A 14067-nucleotide genomic window follows, 5' to 3' on the forward strand; every position below is an offset into this window, starting at 1 on the left:
AAAATTTTTTTTAACGTTTACTTATTTTTGAGACAGAGAGAGACAGAGCATGAACGGGGGAGGGGCAGAGAGAGAGAGAGGGAGACACAGAATCTGAAACAGGCTCCAGGCTCCGAGCTGTCAGCACAGAGCCCGACGCGGGGCTCGAACTCCTGGACCGCGCGATCATGACCTGAGCCGAAGTCGGACGCTCAACCGACCAAGCCACCCAGGCACCCCCCAGGTTACATTTTTATAGGAGAATCATTTTTGTCTTCTGCCTCTCGGTTCTTCCTCAGACCAGACATTTTTAGTGATGTTTCTATAATGGAGATGGAGCAAGAGAGAGAGAGCGCGAAGCTTCCAAGGGTGGCGTGGAAGAAATGTGTTGCAGAAAGAATAGGGAAGTAGTCAGATGGAGTTTATAAGACCATCAGCTGCTCTTTGGAGTGCTGAGGCTTCGTATCCACAGACCGCAGTAACCCCATGAAACTGGCACCTGTTTCATTGGCAATTCAAAAAGGGCAAGACGGGCACAGAGGGGGCAAGTAATCAGCCCAAGCTCACACAGCTAGCGAGCCACAGAGTGAGGACGGGGACAGGGCCGTTTGGTGTCTGAGCTTTGATGCTTGGCCCAGTAAATAGAGGAACAGGGACTAAGAGCCCTCTAAGAACCCACTAGGGACCTACATCAGTCGACATTAGAGACAGGACGGTGTCTAGCCTTTGGGACTAGCAAGATCAGCCACTTTTCTCTGCTCACAGCAGCCCCGCCTCTCTGCACGTTCGGAAGTTTACACAGGACTACTGCTGAGTTTGGTTTCTTTCACTCTTGGCAGGCCTTGCCTGTTCTGTAGCCAAAAGATACATGGCTGTGGCCTGGTTTCAGGTGGCCCGGGCTGCCCACTGGGCCCGCTCGGGGCGAAGGCTTCGCTCAATACACGATGGAAGTTATTCCCCAACTGTCACCAAATACCCAGCAACAGAAAGTGACGGTGCAGCGCTCTGCTTCCTGCCTTTCCTAGGAATGATGTAATCAAGGGAAGAAATGTAAGGAACAAGGGCACCTGGGGGGGCTCTGTTAAGCAGCCGACTCTCGATTTCGGCTCAGGTCACGATCTCACGGTTCGTGGTTTCGAGCCCCGCGTCAAACCCCGCACCGGGCTCCGTGCTGATGGCGTGCAGCCTGCTTGGGATTCTCTCTCTCCCTCTCTTTCTGTCCCTCCCCCGCTCGTGCTCACGTGTTCTCTCTTTCTCAAAATAAAGAAATAAAAACTTAAAAACAAAAGAAACATATGAAACATGGACTGTGTTAGAACCGTCCAGCTGCAGACACAGCCTAACCTAATGAGGCAGCAGCTACATATCGATATTCATGACCACGGAGGAGAGTGCCAAATTCCCTAAAGCGTATAAGGGAAGAGAGCAGAATAGAGACACCAAAATGCCATGAATTGCTTTAAAGTCCATGAAGCTGGGAATTCCTTTGGAGCTGCCCCAAGGGACCCCATTTTGTACCAATTCTGTGACTCTCAGGATGACAGTCACTTAAAGTCTTGTCAAGTGCGTTTTGGCCACCGTTTAGCAGGTGACGATATCAGAGGTCTTAGAGACACGGGTGGACCTCCAGGGGCGTTTCTGGGTGGTCCAGGTTGGACTAAAGATACGCTGAGAAGCACGGGCTAGGGTTCTGGACACTCAATCCCACGCAATCAGCACAAATGACCGGTAACCTCTGTTGAACCTGCTTTCCCATCCACAGTGGGAAAGCTGGTAATTCCTTGGGCGTGAGCTTTTTCCCTGGAGAAAGAAGCGGTACAAATCCTGCTCTTCTCCCACTAGGAAGAAAAGAGCCCCTAATGGTCCAATGAATGTAGTGCTTTATGTGCCCATTTATCTGGGAATCAGCTCCAATTCACTCATGTGCACATGCATTCATCAAATATTTACTGAGCAGCACCGACTGCTTCTGAGTCAGCACGGGACAAACATGAGTAAGAGAGCGCTGCCTTCCAGACAGTGACAGTGCTGGGAGGTGGGGGGAGGGGGGTGGTTAGATTAGGACACCACCAGCCAGAATGCAAGAGGTGTGCTCAGGAGCCTCAGCATAAATGTCCCGGAAACGCACCAACCAGTGTTATGGAATTAGGAGTGGGCACAGACCAGCCAGAGGGAGGAGGCTCGGAGAGGCTTCTTGGAGGGGACAAGCCCATCAGAGGGGGCTCAAGAGACGGAATTTCAATTGGCCCCATGGGTCCGGGCTCCAGCACAAACCACACAGAGAGGCCCGTGGTTTCGGGGGAACATAGAAGGATCCAGGAGTGCTCGGCGCTGCCCGGGGCAGGGGGAGCAGGGGTACCTTGCAGTCACAGCCGATGGGCTTCCCACACTCCTCGCAAGTGCTGGCATACAGAGCCTCAAAGCACCCAATGCAGTAGGGGCTCTCCTCCCTCAGGATGTACTTCTTGCCAAAGAGAGATTCTTCACAGTGGTGGCAGTCAAAGCGCTCCGTCATCATGACGCCCGGCTTTTCAACGACCTATCAGAAAGAGAAAATACAGGTTCCTGTGAGCCCACTCCCGATGCCTTCCTGCTGTCATCTTTAGCCAAGGGATGGGATCCCCTCCGGGCAAAGAACTGGAACTCACCCTTTCAAAGGTTGGAATTTTCGGTAATACTTAAAAAAAAAATTAGTTTGGGGGCCATTTTGTTGCCTGAACGCATTTCACTGCCTTAAACGTCCCCTCTCTTGTTGACTGTGTCACAAAAAGCTTTGTCAATTTTGGACACAGAGCTCTCATCCGGGCAGGGCTGGGTCTATGCTTCAAACGTGTGACGCAGCCTCACATCTTCCCTTTCTCCCTGCCCCCAAAATAGAAAGGCTGAGATAGAAACAATATGTTCATTTCTATAAAAAGATTTTCCATGAGCTCCCCTTTATCATGCATAAATTTGAAGAGTAAGAAACCAGTGCCCAGAGGGAGGGGCCTCAGGAGTTGGTAAACCTGAGAGGCCAAAAGAGCATTACCCTTGACCTTGAAAAGACATTGGGAAGCAAAACCTGCCCTTGCACTAGAGAAACTGCCATACGTCCCTGGGGACGAGTCACTTCTTCCCCATGAAAAGATAACCCTTCCGAGGCCCAGGTAATCCAGACAGCAGGATAAAGGGGAAGGCCGGCTTCCAAGAACAGAGATTATCACACAGTGGGAAATGCAGTGACTGCGGTCAATGGCTTTCCAGGCAACACCTCGCGCCTTTCAGAGAGGAACAAGAATGCATCTGTGTGCCAGTCACTCTGCATTTTTTCCAGGGTGAGCATAGAGTGTGCACAGGCAGAAGGGGACGAGGAGGGGAGGAGGATGGCAGGACGAGCTTCTCAGCTCACCTCATGTGCTGTTCCCCTACAAACATGTTAGAGCTGCCCCCCAAAGCAAGCCACTATGGGTGTACTTGGGACGAGACGTGCCTCTGGGGCGTTAACAACACAGACTCGGTCTTCTTCAGTATTTTCTCAAGTGGCAATATGTAATTTGCTCAGTGTGCACAGTTTTACAAATTGTTAAACAGGTAGACTGACGACTGTAACTCTGAGCCATGTTTCGCGAACTCTAATTACACTGGGATCGATGTCCAGGGCTTTCAAACCATCTTAAGAGTGAAACTCGGGAATAATAGCCTGTGGTGCAAAAAAAATATCGCTGCCTGGTTTATGATCACGGCAAATTTGATAGCGTTTATTAATTTTGTGCTCTTGTATGTCCAAGGTCCTGACAACAATAAGCAAAGAACTAAACCTCCTTCAAACACCCGTACTTGGTTATTTCTGTGTTTATAGAACAATGTTTTTCCAAGAGCGTTAAACGCGCAGCTGGACACATGTGGCAGGATTCAACCTTCTAAACGGCTCTTCCCGGAGTTAAAGAAAACATTGTCTGGATATTCTTGTGATAACATTACAATACGAAGCTCTTGTGCACTTGAATTATTCTTCTGAAACCCAATGTATAAATATCCTTTGTGCTCAGGCCATCTCGGGTTGCGGCAGCTATGTTGGCTGAAGATTCAATGCTTTCCTGTAATTCCTTAGTTATTGGCTCTTGAAAGTGGCAATTGTTTATATCATCATAATTGGGAGCTGTGTTTCCAACATTTATACTTTTCCAATAAACATCGCCGTGTACCTGTGGAATCAGAGGCGGCCTGCCTATTCTTCTCACAAAAATGTAAGAGTAAGGATTTGAGGGCTTGAAAGAAGAATAATGAAAGGAGACAGAACGATAAACTGTACAATTTTAAAAGGTGGACACACATCTCGAGAGGATCTACAACAACGGCCTCATTTTACGGATGGAGGAAACCAGGGCCCAGGAATATTAATGAGAAAAGAGGATTCACATGAGCTTTCCCCAAAAGTTAGAAAGTTAGAGAAAAGCCATCTAAGTTAGAAAACAACAAACTCCCAGTCTAAATCAAAAAGTGGTTCCACGGGGGTTCGGACAAAGCACAGATGGTGCGAGGGAAAGGATGCAGACAGCACCAGCCGCTTCTCCAGAGACCCTTCCTATGTTCTCGAGCCAGTGAAGGGGGTGAATTTCCTTCAAGGTAATGATCATGACGCTGTTCGGGTACCTGCCACATGTGCTTTCTACCTCCTCCAGTTCCACGGGCCTGGGACAGAAATCATCTATGGGAGCAAACTCTAAGAACTGGTAGGGCTCCCCATCTGCTCAAAGTATGACGGAGGCTCTCCAGAGACAGAGGTCATTGGCACTGACACCTACTCCCAGCAGGACTAGAGTAGTAGCGACCACCTGCTCAGAGGGTCCAAATGGGATTCTCATGATGGTGGATCTCTCTCCCACCTTGTTCCTTATCTTCCCTCAGAAGTCACTGCAATTTTAAGGATCAGGAGAGCACTTCTGTCAAACCAATGGGTAATGAGCACCCATTACTGTTGAGGAGCAGAGAAAGGTACACTTGATCTGAGATGGTCCTCTTGAGGGTTCCCAGAGAATTATGTGAAGCACAGACCCTGAGAGTCAAAGTAAGTTGCTCATAAGCTAATGAGAAAACAGAGACCTTCCCTGCTTTTTTTATTTTATTATTATCTTTTTAAATTTTGAATACGGAAAGAGAGAGAAAGCAAGTGGGGGAGAGGGGCAGAGAGAGAGAGAGAGAGAGAGAATCTCAAGCAAGCTTCACATTCAGTGCAGAGCCTGACATGGGGCTTGATCCCATGACCTTGGGATCACGACGAAATCAAGAGTCAGACGCTCAACCAACTGAGCCACCCAGGCGCCCCCAAAGAGCTTCTCTTCTATCAGAGTATTTAATACCGATTTTCCCTTAATTAACTGCTACCAAATAGAATATTCTTTTTCCTTTCCTTTCCTTTCCTCTCCTTTCCATCCTTCCTTTCTGTGGCATGGACGAGTGGGAGAGGGGCAGAGAGCGAGGGAGAGAGAATCCCATGCAGACTCCGTGCTGTCAGAGCACAGCCTGATTCGGGGCTCAAACTGACAAACGGTGAAATCATGCATGACCTGAGCCGATATCAAGAATCAGATGCTCAACTGACTGAGCCACTCAGGCGCCCCGTACAACATTCTTTTTTAAAAAGTGTGTATTTAAAGTTACACTATCAATCTTAAGCTTCTTTTTAATGAAAAAAAAAAAAAAAACAAAAAACAAAAAACAAAAACCATATATCTATCGTCCTGCATTAGAAGGTTCCCGTAACTTTGTATTTTTAAATCTATAGAACACCTGATTATTCATTCCAGAGGCGTCATTGGAGCTGGAACTGTGTGTCAGAGGTTGTGGAAAGTGCTGGAGATACAAAGATGAATATGATACAGGCCCTCCCTGAAAGAACGCGTAGTCTAGTGTGGAAAACAGATACACAGGTGATCCCTGAAAAATGCGGGGGTTGGGGCACCAACCCCTGAGCAGTCAAAAATCCACGTGTAACTTTTGATGTCCCCCCAAACCTAACTACTAATAGCCCACTGTTCACTAGAAGCCGTGCCAATAACACACAGTTGCTTCACATGTATTTTGTATATTATATGCATTAAATACCGTGTTCCTACAATGAAATAGGCTAGAGAAAAGAAAACGTCACTTAGAAAATCGTAAGGAAAAGCAAATACGTTTACTGTGATATACTGCGTTTACTGGGACAAAAAAAATCGGTGTACAAGTGGACCCGTGCAGTTCAAACCCCTATTGTTTAAGAGTCAAGTGTGCATCAGATGATAAAGCTCCATGCTCAGGGCAGTGATGGAGAGACACAATGAGGGTCCTCTGGGAGGGCAGGAGAGGCTTCCCAGACACGTCTCTCTCCTTGTGCTGGAGAAGGATAAGCCAGATGATGACTGCAGGCCAGAGGGCGGAGGGCAGAGGGGTGATAAGGAGCAGGGTAGGGTATTTGTAGAGGAAGCTGTAAAGGTAGTCAAAGTTCAAAGACAGGAGGGCCTCTACTCTTGACCGTGAACTTGGCTTTGCCCTGTAGGCAATGGGTAATAGGAGGCCCAGCTGAGAGTTCACCGCGTAAAGGCCCGACTTTGCCAAGGGGGGTGAGGAAGACGAAACTGAGGGGCAGTGACTCCTTAGAAAGTTTCCAGGGTGTCGGGGTCTCCTTCCGAGTCATTTCTTTAAATAAAAATAGGACACCCCGGTTCTGTAAGGATTTTTTTTTTCCCCAACCTCCTCGTGTACCATGGCTTCCCCCCTCTGAACCTGCGCGTCCCCCTGACGGGTTAGACTGGGTTCCCGGCCATTACCCGGGACACAGAAGTGCTGAAAGGTGAGCGGCAGGGTGCAAGGAAGTACCTGAACACAGGGCGTGGCTGCTGACTTGCTGTTACATTGAACCTGGAGTTCTCATCCCTTCCCAGGGGGAAGCCGTTCTCTGAGGTCATTCCCCCTCCAGCTCAGAACGAGCCGGGCATTTGAAAAAGCTGGCTGGCAGGGTACAGGCGTGGCTCCAGGCCCAGCTAAACTGCACTGGGTGAGGCGAGCCCCGGGCACCGGGTTCTCAGCGTCTCCCCCGAGGGCCAGCTTTCGGGCAGGTATAAAATGAAAGGCTCCGAGTGCACTGGAGCCGTGATGCACAGTCCATAGGCTTAGGGGGTCCTGGTGGTTTGGTCGGTTAAGCGTCTGACCCGATTTTGGCCCAGGTCATGATCTCACAGTTCGTGAGTTCGAGCTCCACATCGGGCTCCTCAATGACAGCGTGAGGCCTGCTTGGGATCTTCTCTCTCCCTCTCTCTTTGCCCCTCCCCCGCTTGCGCTCATGCTCTCTCTCTCTCTCAAAATAAATAAATGAACTTAAAGAAAAGTCCACAGGCTTATATAGGTGGGTTATTTTTATCTTTGCAGATTTATTTAATTTTATTTATTTAATTAAAAAATTTTTTTTAAATGTTTATTTTTGACAGAGAGAGAGAGAGACAGGGCATGAGTGGGGGAGGGGCAGAGAGAGAGAGAGAGAGAGACACAGATTCTGAAACAGGCTCCAGGCTCTGAGCTGTCAGCACAGTGCCCGACACGGGGCTCGAACTCACAGACTGTGAGATCACGACCTGAGCCGAAGTCGGACGCTCAACCGATTGAGCCACCCAGGTGCCCCTATCTTTGCAGATTTAAAAACCATGAAGCAAAGTTTGAGAGCGGGGGTGTCAGAGCTGGGAACACAGAAGAGAAACACAGAAAAGGGGAGAAAGATCGGAGGATAAACAAGGTAGAAAAGACACAAGGACCTTAAAAGCAAGAAGTTCATGCCTTTTTTTTTTTTTTACCAGAGAAATGTCTTGGGAATAGAGGGAGGTGGCTGGCAGGCTGGCCAGGTGCCTGGCCTGGCCTTCCCAGAGGGAGGCTGGGTGGGCCACAGAAGCTTGCCTGAAAAAGCCGGGTTTGTAAAAGAGGTTGCCCTTAGGCATTGTCTTGTAAATTCCATTGATTCAGCTACCAACTCCGAACTGACCCCTGAGGTGCCATTTTCCTCTTCCCCTGGAGACCCAAGTATTTCTCTGCATTAGCCCTGGTTTGCAAGACTTCTCTAACAGTCATTCCTAAAAAATGAAATATCTGCACTATTCCCCAATCCTTCTCACAACACTGAGCAGCAGTGCCCGTAAGTCAGTCCCTGCTGAAACCGTGTCCATCTTTAAATGACCCAGGCTATGGGTGGCGCAGTCGGTTAAGCGTCCGACTTCAGCCAGGTCACGATCTCGCGGTCCGTGAGTTCGAGCCCCGCGTCGGGCTCTGGGCTGATGGCTCAGAGCCTGGAGCCTGTTTCTGATTCTGTGTCTCCCTCTCTCTCTGCCCCTCCCCCGTTCATGCTCTGTCTCTCTCTGTCCCAAAAATAAATAAACGTTGAAAAAAAAAAATTAAAAAAAAAAAATAATAAATGACCCAGGCTGGAAAATTCTATTGCTTGTCAACAGTCAAACAGAACTTTTTGCAGAGAATTCAGAACAGAAAATCAGTCGGTTGCATGTGGGCTCTGCCTGCTTAACATTCTCTCTCCCTCTGTCCCTATCCCCACTTGCTCGCGCTCTCTCTAAAATTAAGAAAAAAAATTTTTTAATACAATGCTTTCACGACACTACGTGACATTGTGATCACCTGTGTCCCTCACCAAACCGTAAGTGCTGTGAAGGCAGGCATACTGCTGTGGCCTCGCCAGCAGGTGACAAACACAGGGTCAGGTGCTTCTAAAGACTTGTGGAATGACTGAAGAAATGGATGGAGAGGACAAATACGTGGGCCAAAATCGACAGTGAAAACGAGGAACGTGTTATGTGAACGATCCACGCTGCATACCAAACCCAAAATGTAATGCGGTTTGGCATCTGATGCCGTGAAAATTTCCTAACGTCACTGACCCTGAGCTTCATTCCTCCTCCTCTGTCTCTGGCCTCTTTCCCCCTTCCAGATAAACTGCTGCTTCCACAGCAGGCAGAATTTTTCCTACTGGGTTTGGATTCTACATCCATGTGTACACACAGCTGCACAGCCCGGGAGAGGCCTGGTGGGGTCAAGAAGCAAAAACCAGCCAGCTTGGACGCTTCCAAGCATCTCTGCAAAGAACGTGCTAGACACCCTGCCACAGGTTCCAGATATCAGGGAAAGGTGCTGGATGTTCTGCACAGACACATATACACATCCAAGGGCCTCATCCAAGGGCACAGGCTCTCATACCTGGAACTGTAGCCAGAGAACATTCTGCACCAGTTTGCTTTCCTATGGACAGAAGTATTGACACACAGGGCACCTGGGTGTCTCAGTCAGTTGAGTGTCCGACTCTTGATTTCAGCTCAGGTCAGGATCTCACAGTTCCTGGGTTCGAGCCCTGCATCAGGCTCTGTGCTGACAGCACGGAGCCTGCTTGGGATTCTCTCTCTGCTCCTCCCCCTGCTCACGTGCTCTCTCAAAATACATAAAAAAAAAGTATCGACACACAGACATGGCTCACTTCTAACACTGCTTATAAAACGCGTCTAGCTGAACTGTTTCTTTTCAATCAAAATTCTGGTGGACGAGAGCAAGGTGCAAGTTCAAAGAGTTTGCTATTAGAAAGAATATAATTATGTATTTAGAATCAATGTGAAATCGATTTTTAGATGGTTGGTAAGGTGTAAGATTGACAAGGTCTACCACTATGTGATATACGTACCGATTAATTTTTTTATTTTTATTTTTTTAAATTTTTTTCTTTTTTCAACGTTTATTTATTTTTGGGACAGAGAGAGACAGAGCATGAACGGGGGAGGGGCAGAGAGAGAGGGAGACACAGAATCGGAAGCAGGCTCCAGGCTCTGAGCCATCAGCCCAGAGCCCGACGCGGGGCTCGAACTCACGGACCGCGAGATCGTGACCTGGCTGAAGTCGGACGCTTAACCGACTGCGCCACCCAGGCGCCCCCGTACCGATTAATTTAATGAGACTTTACCAAGTATGTGGGCCGGGCTCAGGGATGTTTTATAATTTGGTTATAGAAACTAGTAACTTTCAAAAACTTAAAATCTTGATTCGTCTCTGATGGTTTTACGAAAGGTTTTGTGTGAGAGACAATGCTTGACTCAGGTAAACCACGGTCTTCCAGGTTACCTCTGGAATACTGAATAATAGAATGAAATGGGAAAATAATAAATGCCCAGTGTTTGACCTTAAGTCCATGATACAAGAACGGGAATACTGCTTTGATGTCCTACGGACTTTTAAATCCACTCGATAAGAATGTATTAAGTAACCACTATTCTCCACGTACTGTTTTAGGCACTGGGAGACTGTGATAGAACATACGGTCTCTTAAAGAGTTCCAGAATAGATCTAGCTCCAAAGAATTCAAATCACTTTCAGGATACTAGCTTGTAATTTAATCTCAAAACACGTCAGTTCAGTCAACGGGACACAAGCATAATTATGGCAGGCTGCCTCAGGCTCATAAATCACCCCAGGGTGGGGCTTCGGGGGAGGCCCCACCTTATAGTTCTACCACCACCTTCCTGGGAACATGGAAACACATTATTTATGCTTTGTTCCCACAGGAACAAAATGAGATCCGCTCACTCTCTCTCATCAGTCTGCCCCAGTCTCCAAAAGGCAGCTCATTGTGTACTTTCTGCCTGCCCAGCCTTCCATCTGCTATGAGCCCCTACCAGCCTCCTTCTGTAGCGAACCCCACCGCCCATGACGCCCATGGCTTTTTCCTTCTCCCAGTCCTTTTCCTTCATGGTGTTTCTTCAGCACACTGCGTGGGGATCCTATCAGGACAGGCTGGCACAGCTCCTACGACTTTGTCCACAGGCTGGCCAATTCTCATTGTTCCAAAAGCTGTATCAACGAACCCAGATGGACCCATTTTCTTTTTGACTAGAAACCTAAATATTTCCAGATGTCAAGGATGCCCTGTGATTATTCGTTTTATTTACCCACAAAAAACAGGGAAGCCACCTCTCTTACTGTCACAGGCATCACTTGTCTCACTTAGTACCATCAGCCTAAACATCCTGAAGCCACAGACTAACTCGAAGTAAACTTAGGGGTTATGAAGGCCAAGGACGAGCGTGATGACACATGACGTCCAAGTTCAGACGAGGTGGGAGAATCACCCATGAGAACCATGACACGTCAGACGCTGCCCAGACGTGTCATTAGATCTCTAGGAGGGGATCACATTTTATAGCAGAAAGAAAATCAATACCACCGGTAGCAAAGTAGCCATGGAATCTTAAAAAAAACAAGACTGATTGCTGGTGGGAGAATTTTTAAGCAAAATTACTGGAGAACTGCATTCGATTCTCTAGAGAAACAGAACTCATAGGATACATATACATATACACATACATATATATTTATATATATACAGAGATTTGTTACAAAGAATTGACTCACACTATTATGGAAGTCCCAAGATCTGTGGAAGGCCGGAGAGCCAGAAGGGCCAATGATGTCAGTTACAATTCAAAAGTCAGCAGGCCCAAGACCCCGGAAGAGTTGAGTTTCAGTTCAAGCCCAACGGCTGGAAAGGACCAATATCCCAGGTCTGCAGTCAGGCAGGGAAAGTGCCCTCTTAGGTAGTCTCCTTTTCAGTCTGAGTCTGAAGGCTGTAAAAGATTGATATCCCAGTCCAACAGTCAGGCAAGAGGAATTCCCACTTGCTCAACCTTCATGGTCAGGTCTTCAACTGATTGGATGAGGCCCACCCATATTGGGAGGGGCAATCAGCTTCACTCAGTCTACAGGCTCCAACGTGAATCTCATCCAGAAACACCCTCATAGATACACCCAGGAAGTGTCTGAACACTTGTCTGGACATCCTGTGGCCGGCCCAGTCAAGTTGACATAAAATTAACCATCACAGGGGCCAAAGTTGAAATCCACAATTCAGGATAACAGAGGTGCCTGGTAACTTGCCCCAAAGTCACAGTGCCAGCTTGATCTCCTGGAAGACCAGGCTCTCGGTCACTAGAGAAGAGCCCGGAAAATTTTGTGTCAAGGTGGTCATCTTCAGGCAGTGGGCTCTCAGTATAATCCCACATGATAAATGGGCTTTGATAAAATTCTCATAATAAAACTACACAGGAAGTATCCCGTATCTGTTTTTGTTCACTCAAGTTCAAGGAACTTTGTATCTTAGGGCCTCTGAGCCAGAGAGCAGCTTATCTACTCCAGCCCCCTTGTTGACAAATGAAACAATCCCAGCCCCAGAGGCTGGGTAACCCACCCTTGATGCAGGACAGAAATAGAACCCAGGCCTCCTACTGCCCAGCCAAACTGCTTTTCAATATCCGACAGGGCTTTTTTTGTGTGCAAACCAGATTTCCCGCAGTACTGGAAGTAATTTACAAGCACTCATGGGTCAAAGTATGCAGCATAAGGCCTCACTGAAATATACACGTATGCTCCCAAACTCAGCCTCTCCAATTAAGCTGCCTGGGGTCAGATCAAAGGACCACCATTTACTGTCTGGGAAACCTTGAGCAAGTTACTCTGATCTCTCTGTGCTTTACTTTATCTGCAAAGACAAAGATGATGTCAACATATACACTGCTTATGACGTGCAGTGCAGCCTTGATAACAACCCTTCAAGCAAGCCACTATCACCTCCCTGTTTCCCAGTTGAGGAAACTGAGGTACCAAGAGATAAGGTGACTTAGCTAAGGTTGTACAGCTAGACTCCGAGGAATGTGATGTCAGGGAGCCTTGTTCCAACCGCACATGTCCACCAGCCTATCACACCTGCCTTACAGCATATTTGTGAGGACTGAATGAGACTGAATGTCAGTGCCTAGAACAGTGCCTGATCTATAATAAACCACTTTAGCCCCTCCCCCCTTTTTAAGTAGGCTTCACGCACAGCACAGAGCCCAACGCGGGGCTTGAACTCACGACCCCAAGATCAAGACCTGAGCTGAGATCAAGAGTCAATGCTTAACTGACTGAGCCACCCAGGCACCCTGATTTAGCCCTTGTCAATGTGCTGCTGTGCAGAAGCATGTTAAAACATGGCACCATAATAAACACTGCAGAAACCCAATTCTATATACAGTTGGCCCTTGAAAAACACAAGTTTGAACTGTGCGGGTCCACTTATATGCAGCTTTTTTTTCCCATAAATAAAGCACTGTGAATGTATTTTCTCATGATTTTCTGAATAACATTTTCTTTTCTCTAGCTTACCTTATTGTAACAATACGGCGGTCAATACATACAGTATATAAAATATGTTAACTCTTTATGTTATCAGTAAGGCTTCGAGGCAACAGTAGGCTATCCGTAATTACACTTCTGGGGAGTCAAAACTTATATGTGGATTTTCAACTGCATGGGGGGTCAGCACCCCTAGCCCCCACATTGTTTGGGGGGTCAAATGAATTAACTAATAACCCTTAAAAATTCAGAGTGAGCGAATTCAGAGGAAAACACTGTGAAACAAATTTACATAAATGTACCTTGGTTTTATGGAAGTTGAATTGTCAGACTAGAAATCCCTGTACTTCTAAGACTTGCTTCAGATGTTCCGGATATCAGAACTTCCCCCCTCTAACATATTATTGCAAAACACAGGTAAGCAAAGCTAGTGCAAGAGGTAGCTGGCCTCGTTTTGAACACAGTTCTCCTGATTCTAAGCCCAAACTGTGATTTATTACCTCCCAAAGTAAGTGCAAGGGAGCACAGCCCCCTAAGTGCACATCATGGAAGGCAGCTGAATACATTTCATTTAATCTGGGCTAGACCAGTTGCAATGGAAGCCCAAACTGGGGTCTGAAGATAAGATAGGATTCATTGTTGATTACCTAAGAGACAACATTTAACCCGAAATTTCAGGTGTGCTAAAATATCATACAAGTGGAACTTAAGATCAGAGTGTTTCTCGTTTAAAATAGGCCCATATTTTAAAATCTGATAGTTCAGTCTTTTATGTTCTGCCCAAGTCGGTGCCTGAGGTCCCATCGCAAGCTGCACATCTTTGGACCTAAGGGAAATGCCTCGGACACCCCCACTGGTGGATGGCAACCAGCTTGCTGGCCCGGACAACTCGCTCACACTCGCTCACACTCCAGAGTCCTGGCC

General features: G+C 47.4%; 1 protein-coding gene across 2 annotated transcripts in view; it reads right to left on the bottom strand.

The window, feature by feature from the left end:
• Positions 1-14067, bottom strand: part of FHL2 (four and a half LIM domains 2) — a 66875-nt gene that overhangs the window by 20874 nt on the left and 31934 nt on the right. The window contains exons 1-2 of one of the 2 annotated variants that reach the window (XM_040454130.1): positions 11386-11597; positions 2339-2518 (exon numbers count right to left, since the gene is read on the bottom strand). In XM_040454130.1, coding sequence (XP_040310064.1) covers positions 2339-2497 — 159 coding nt within the window. In that variant the 5' untranslated portion in view covers positions 2498-2518; positions 11386-11597. Of the gene's footprint in view, positions 1-2338; positions 2519-11385; positions 11598-14067 lie in introns of those variants that run through there. The other variant, XM_040454131.1, reaches the window with a different exon arrangement.

The sequence above is a fragment of the Herpailurus yagouaroundi genome, unplaced genomic scaffold, assembly GCF_014898765.1.
Source record: "Herpailurus yagouaroundi ecotype Mexico unplaced genomic scaffold, PumYag 210, whole genome shotgun sequence".
NCBI classification, from domain to species: domain Eukaryota; kingdom Metazoa; phylum Chordata; class Mammalia; order Carnivora; family Felidae; genus Herpailurus; species Herpailurus yagouaroundi.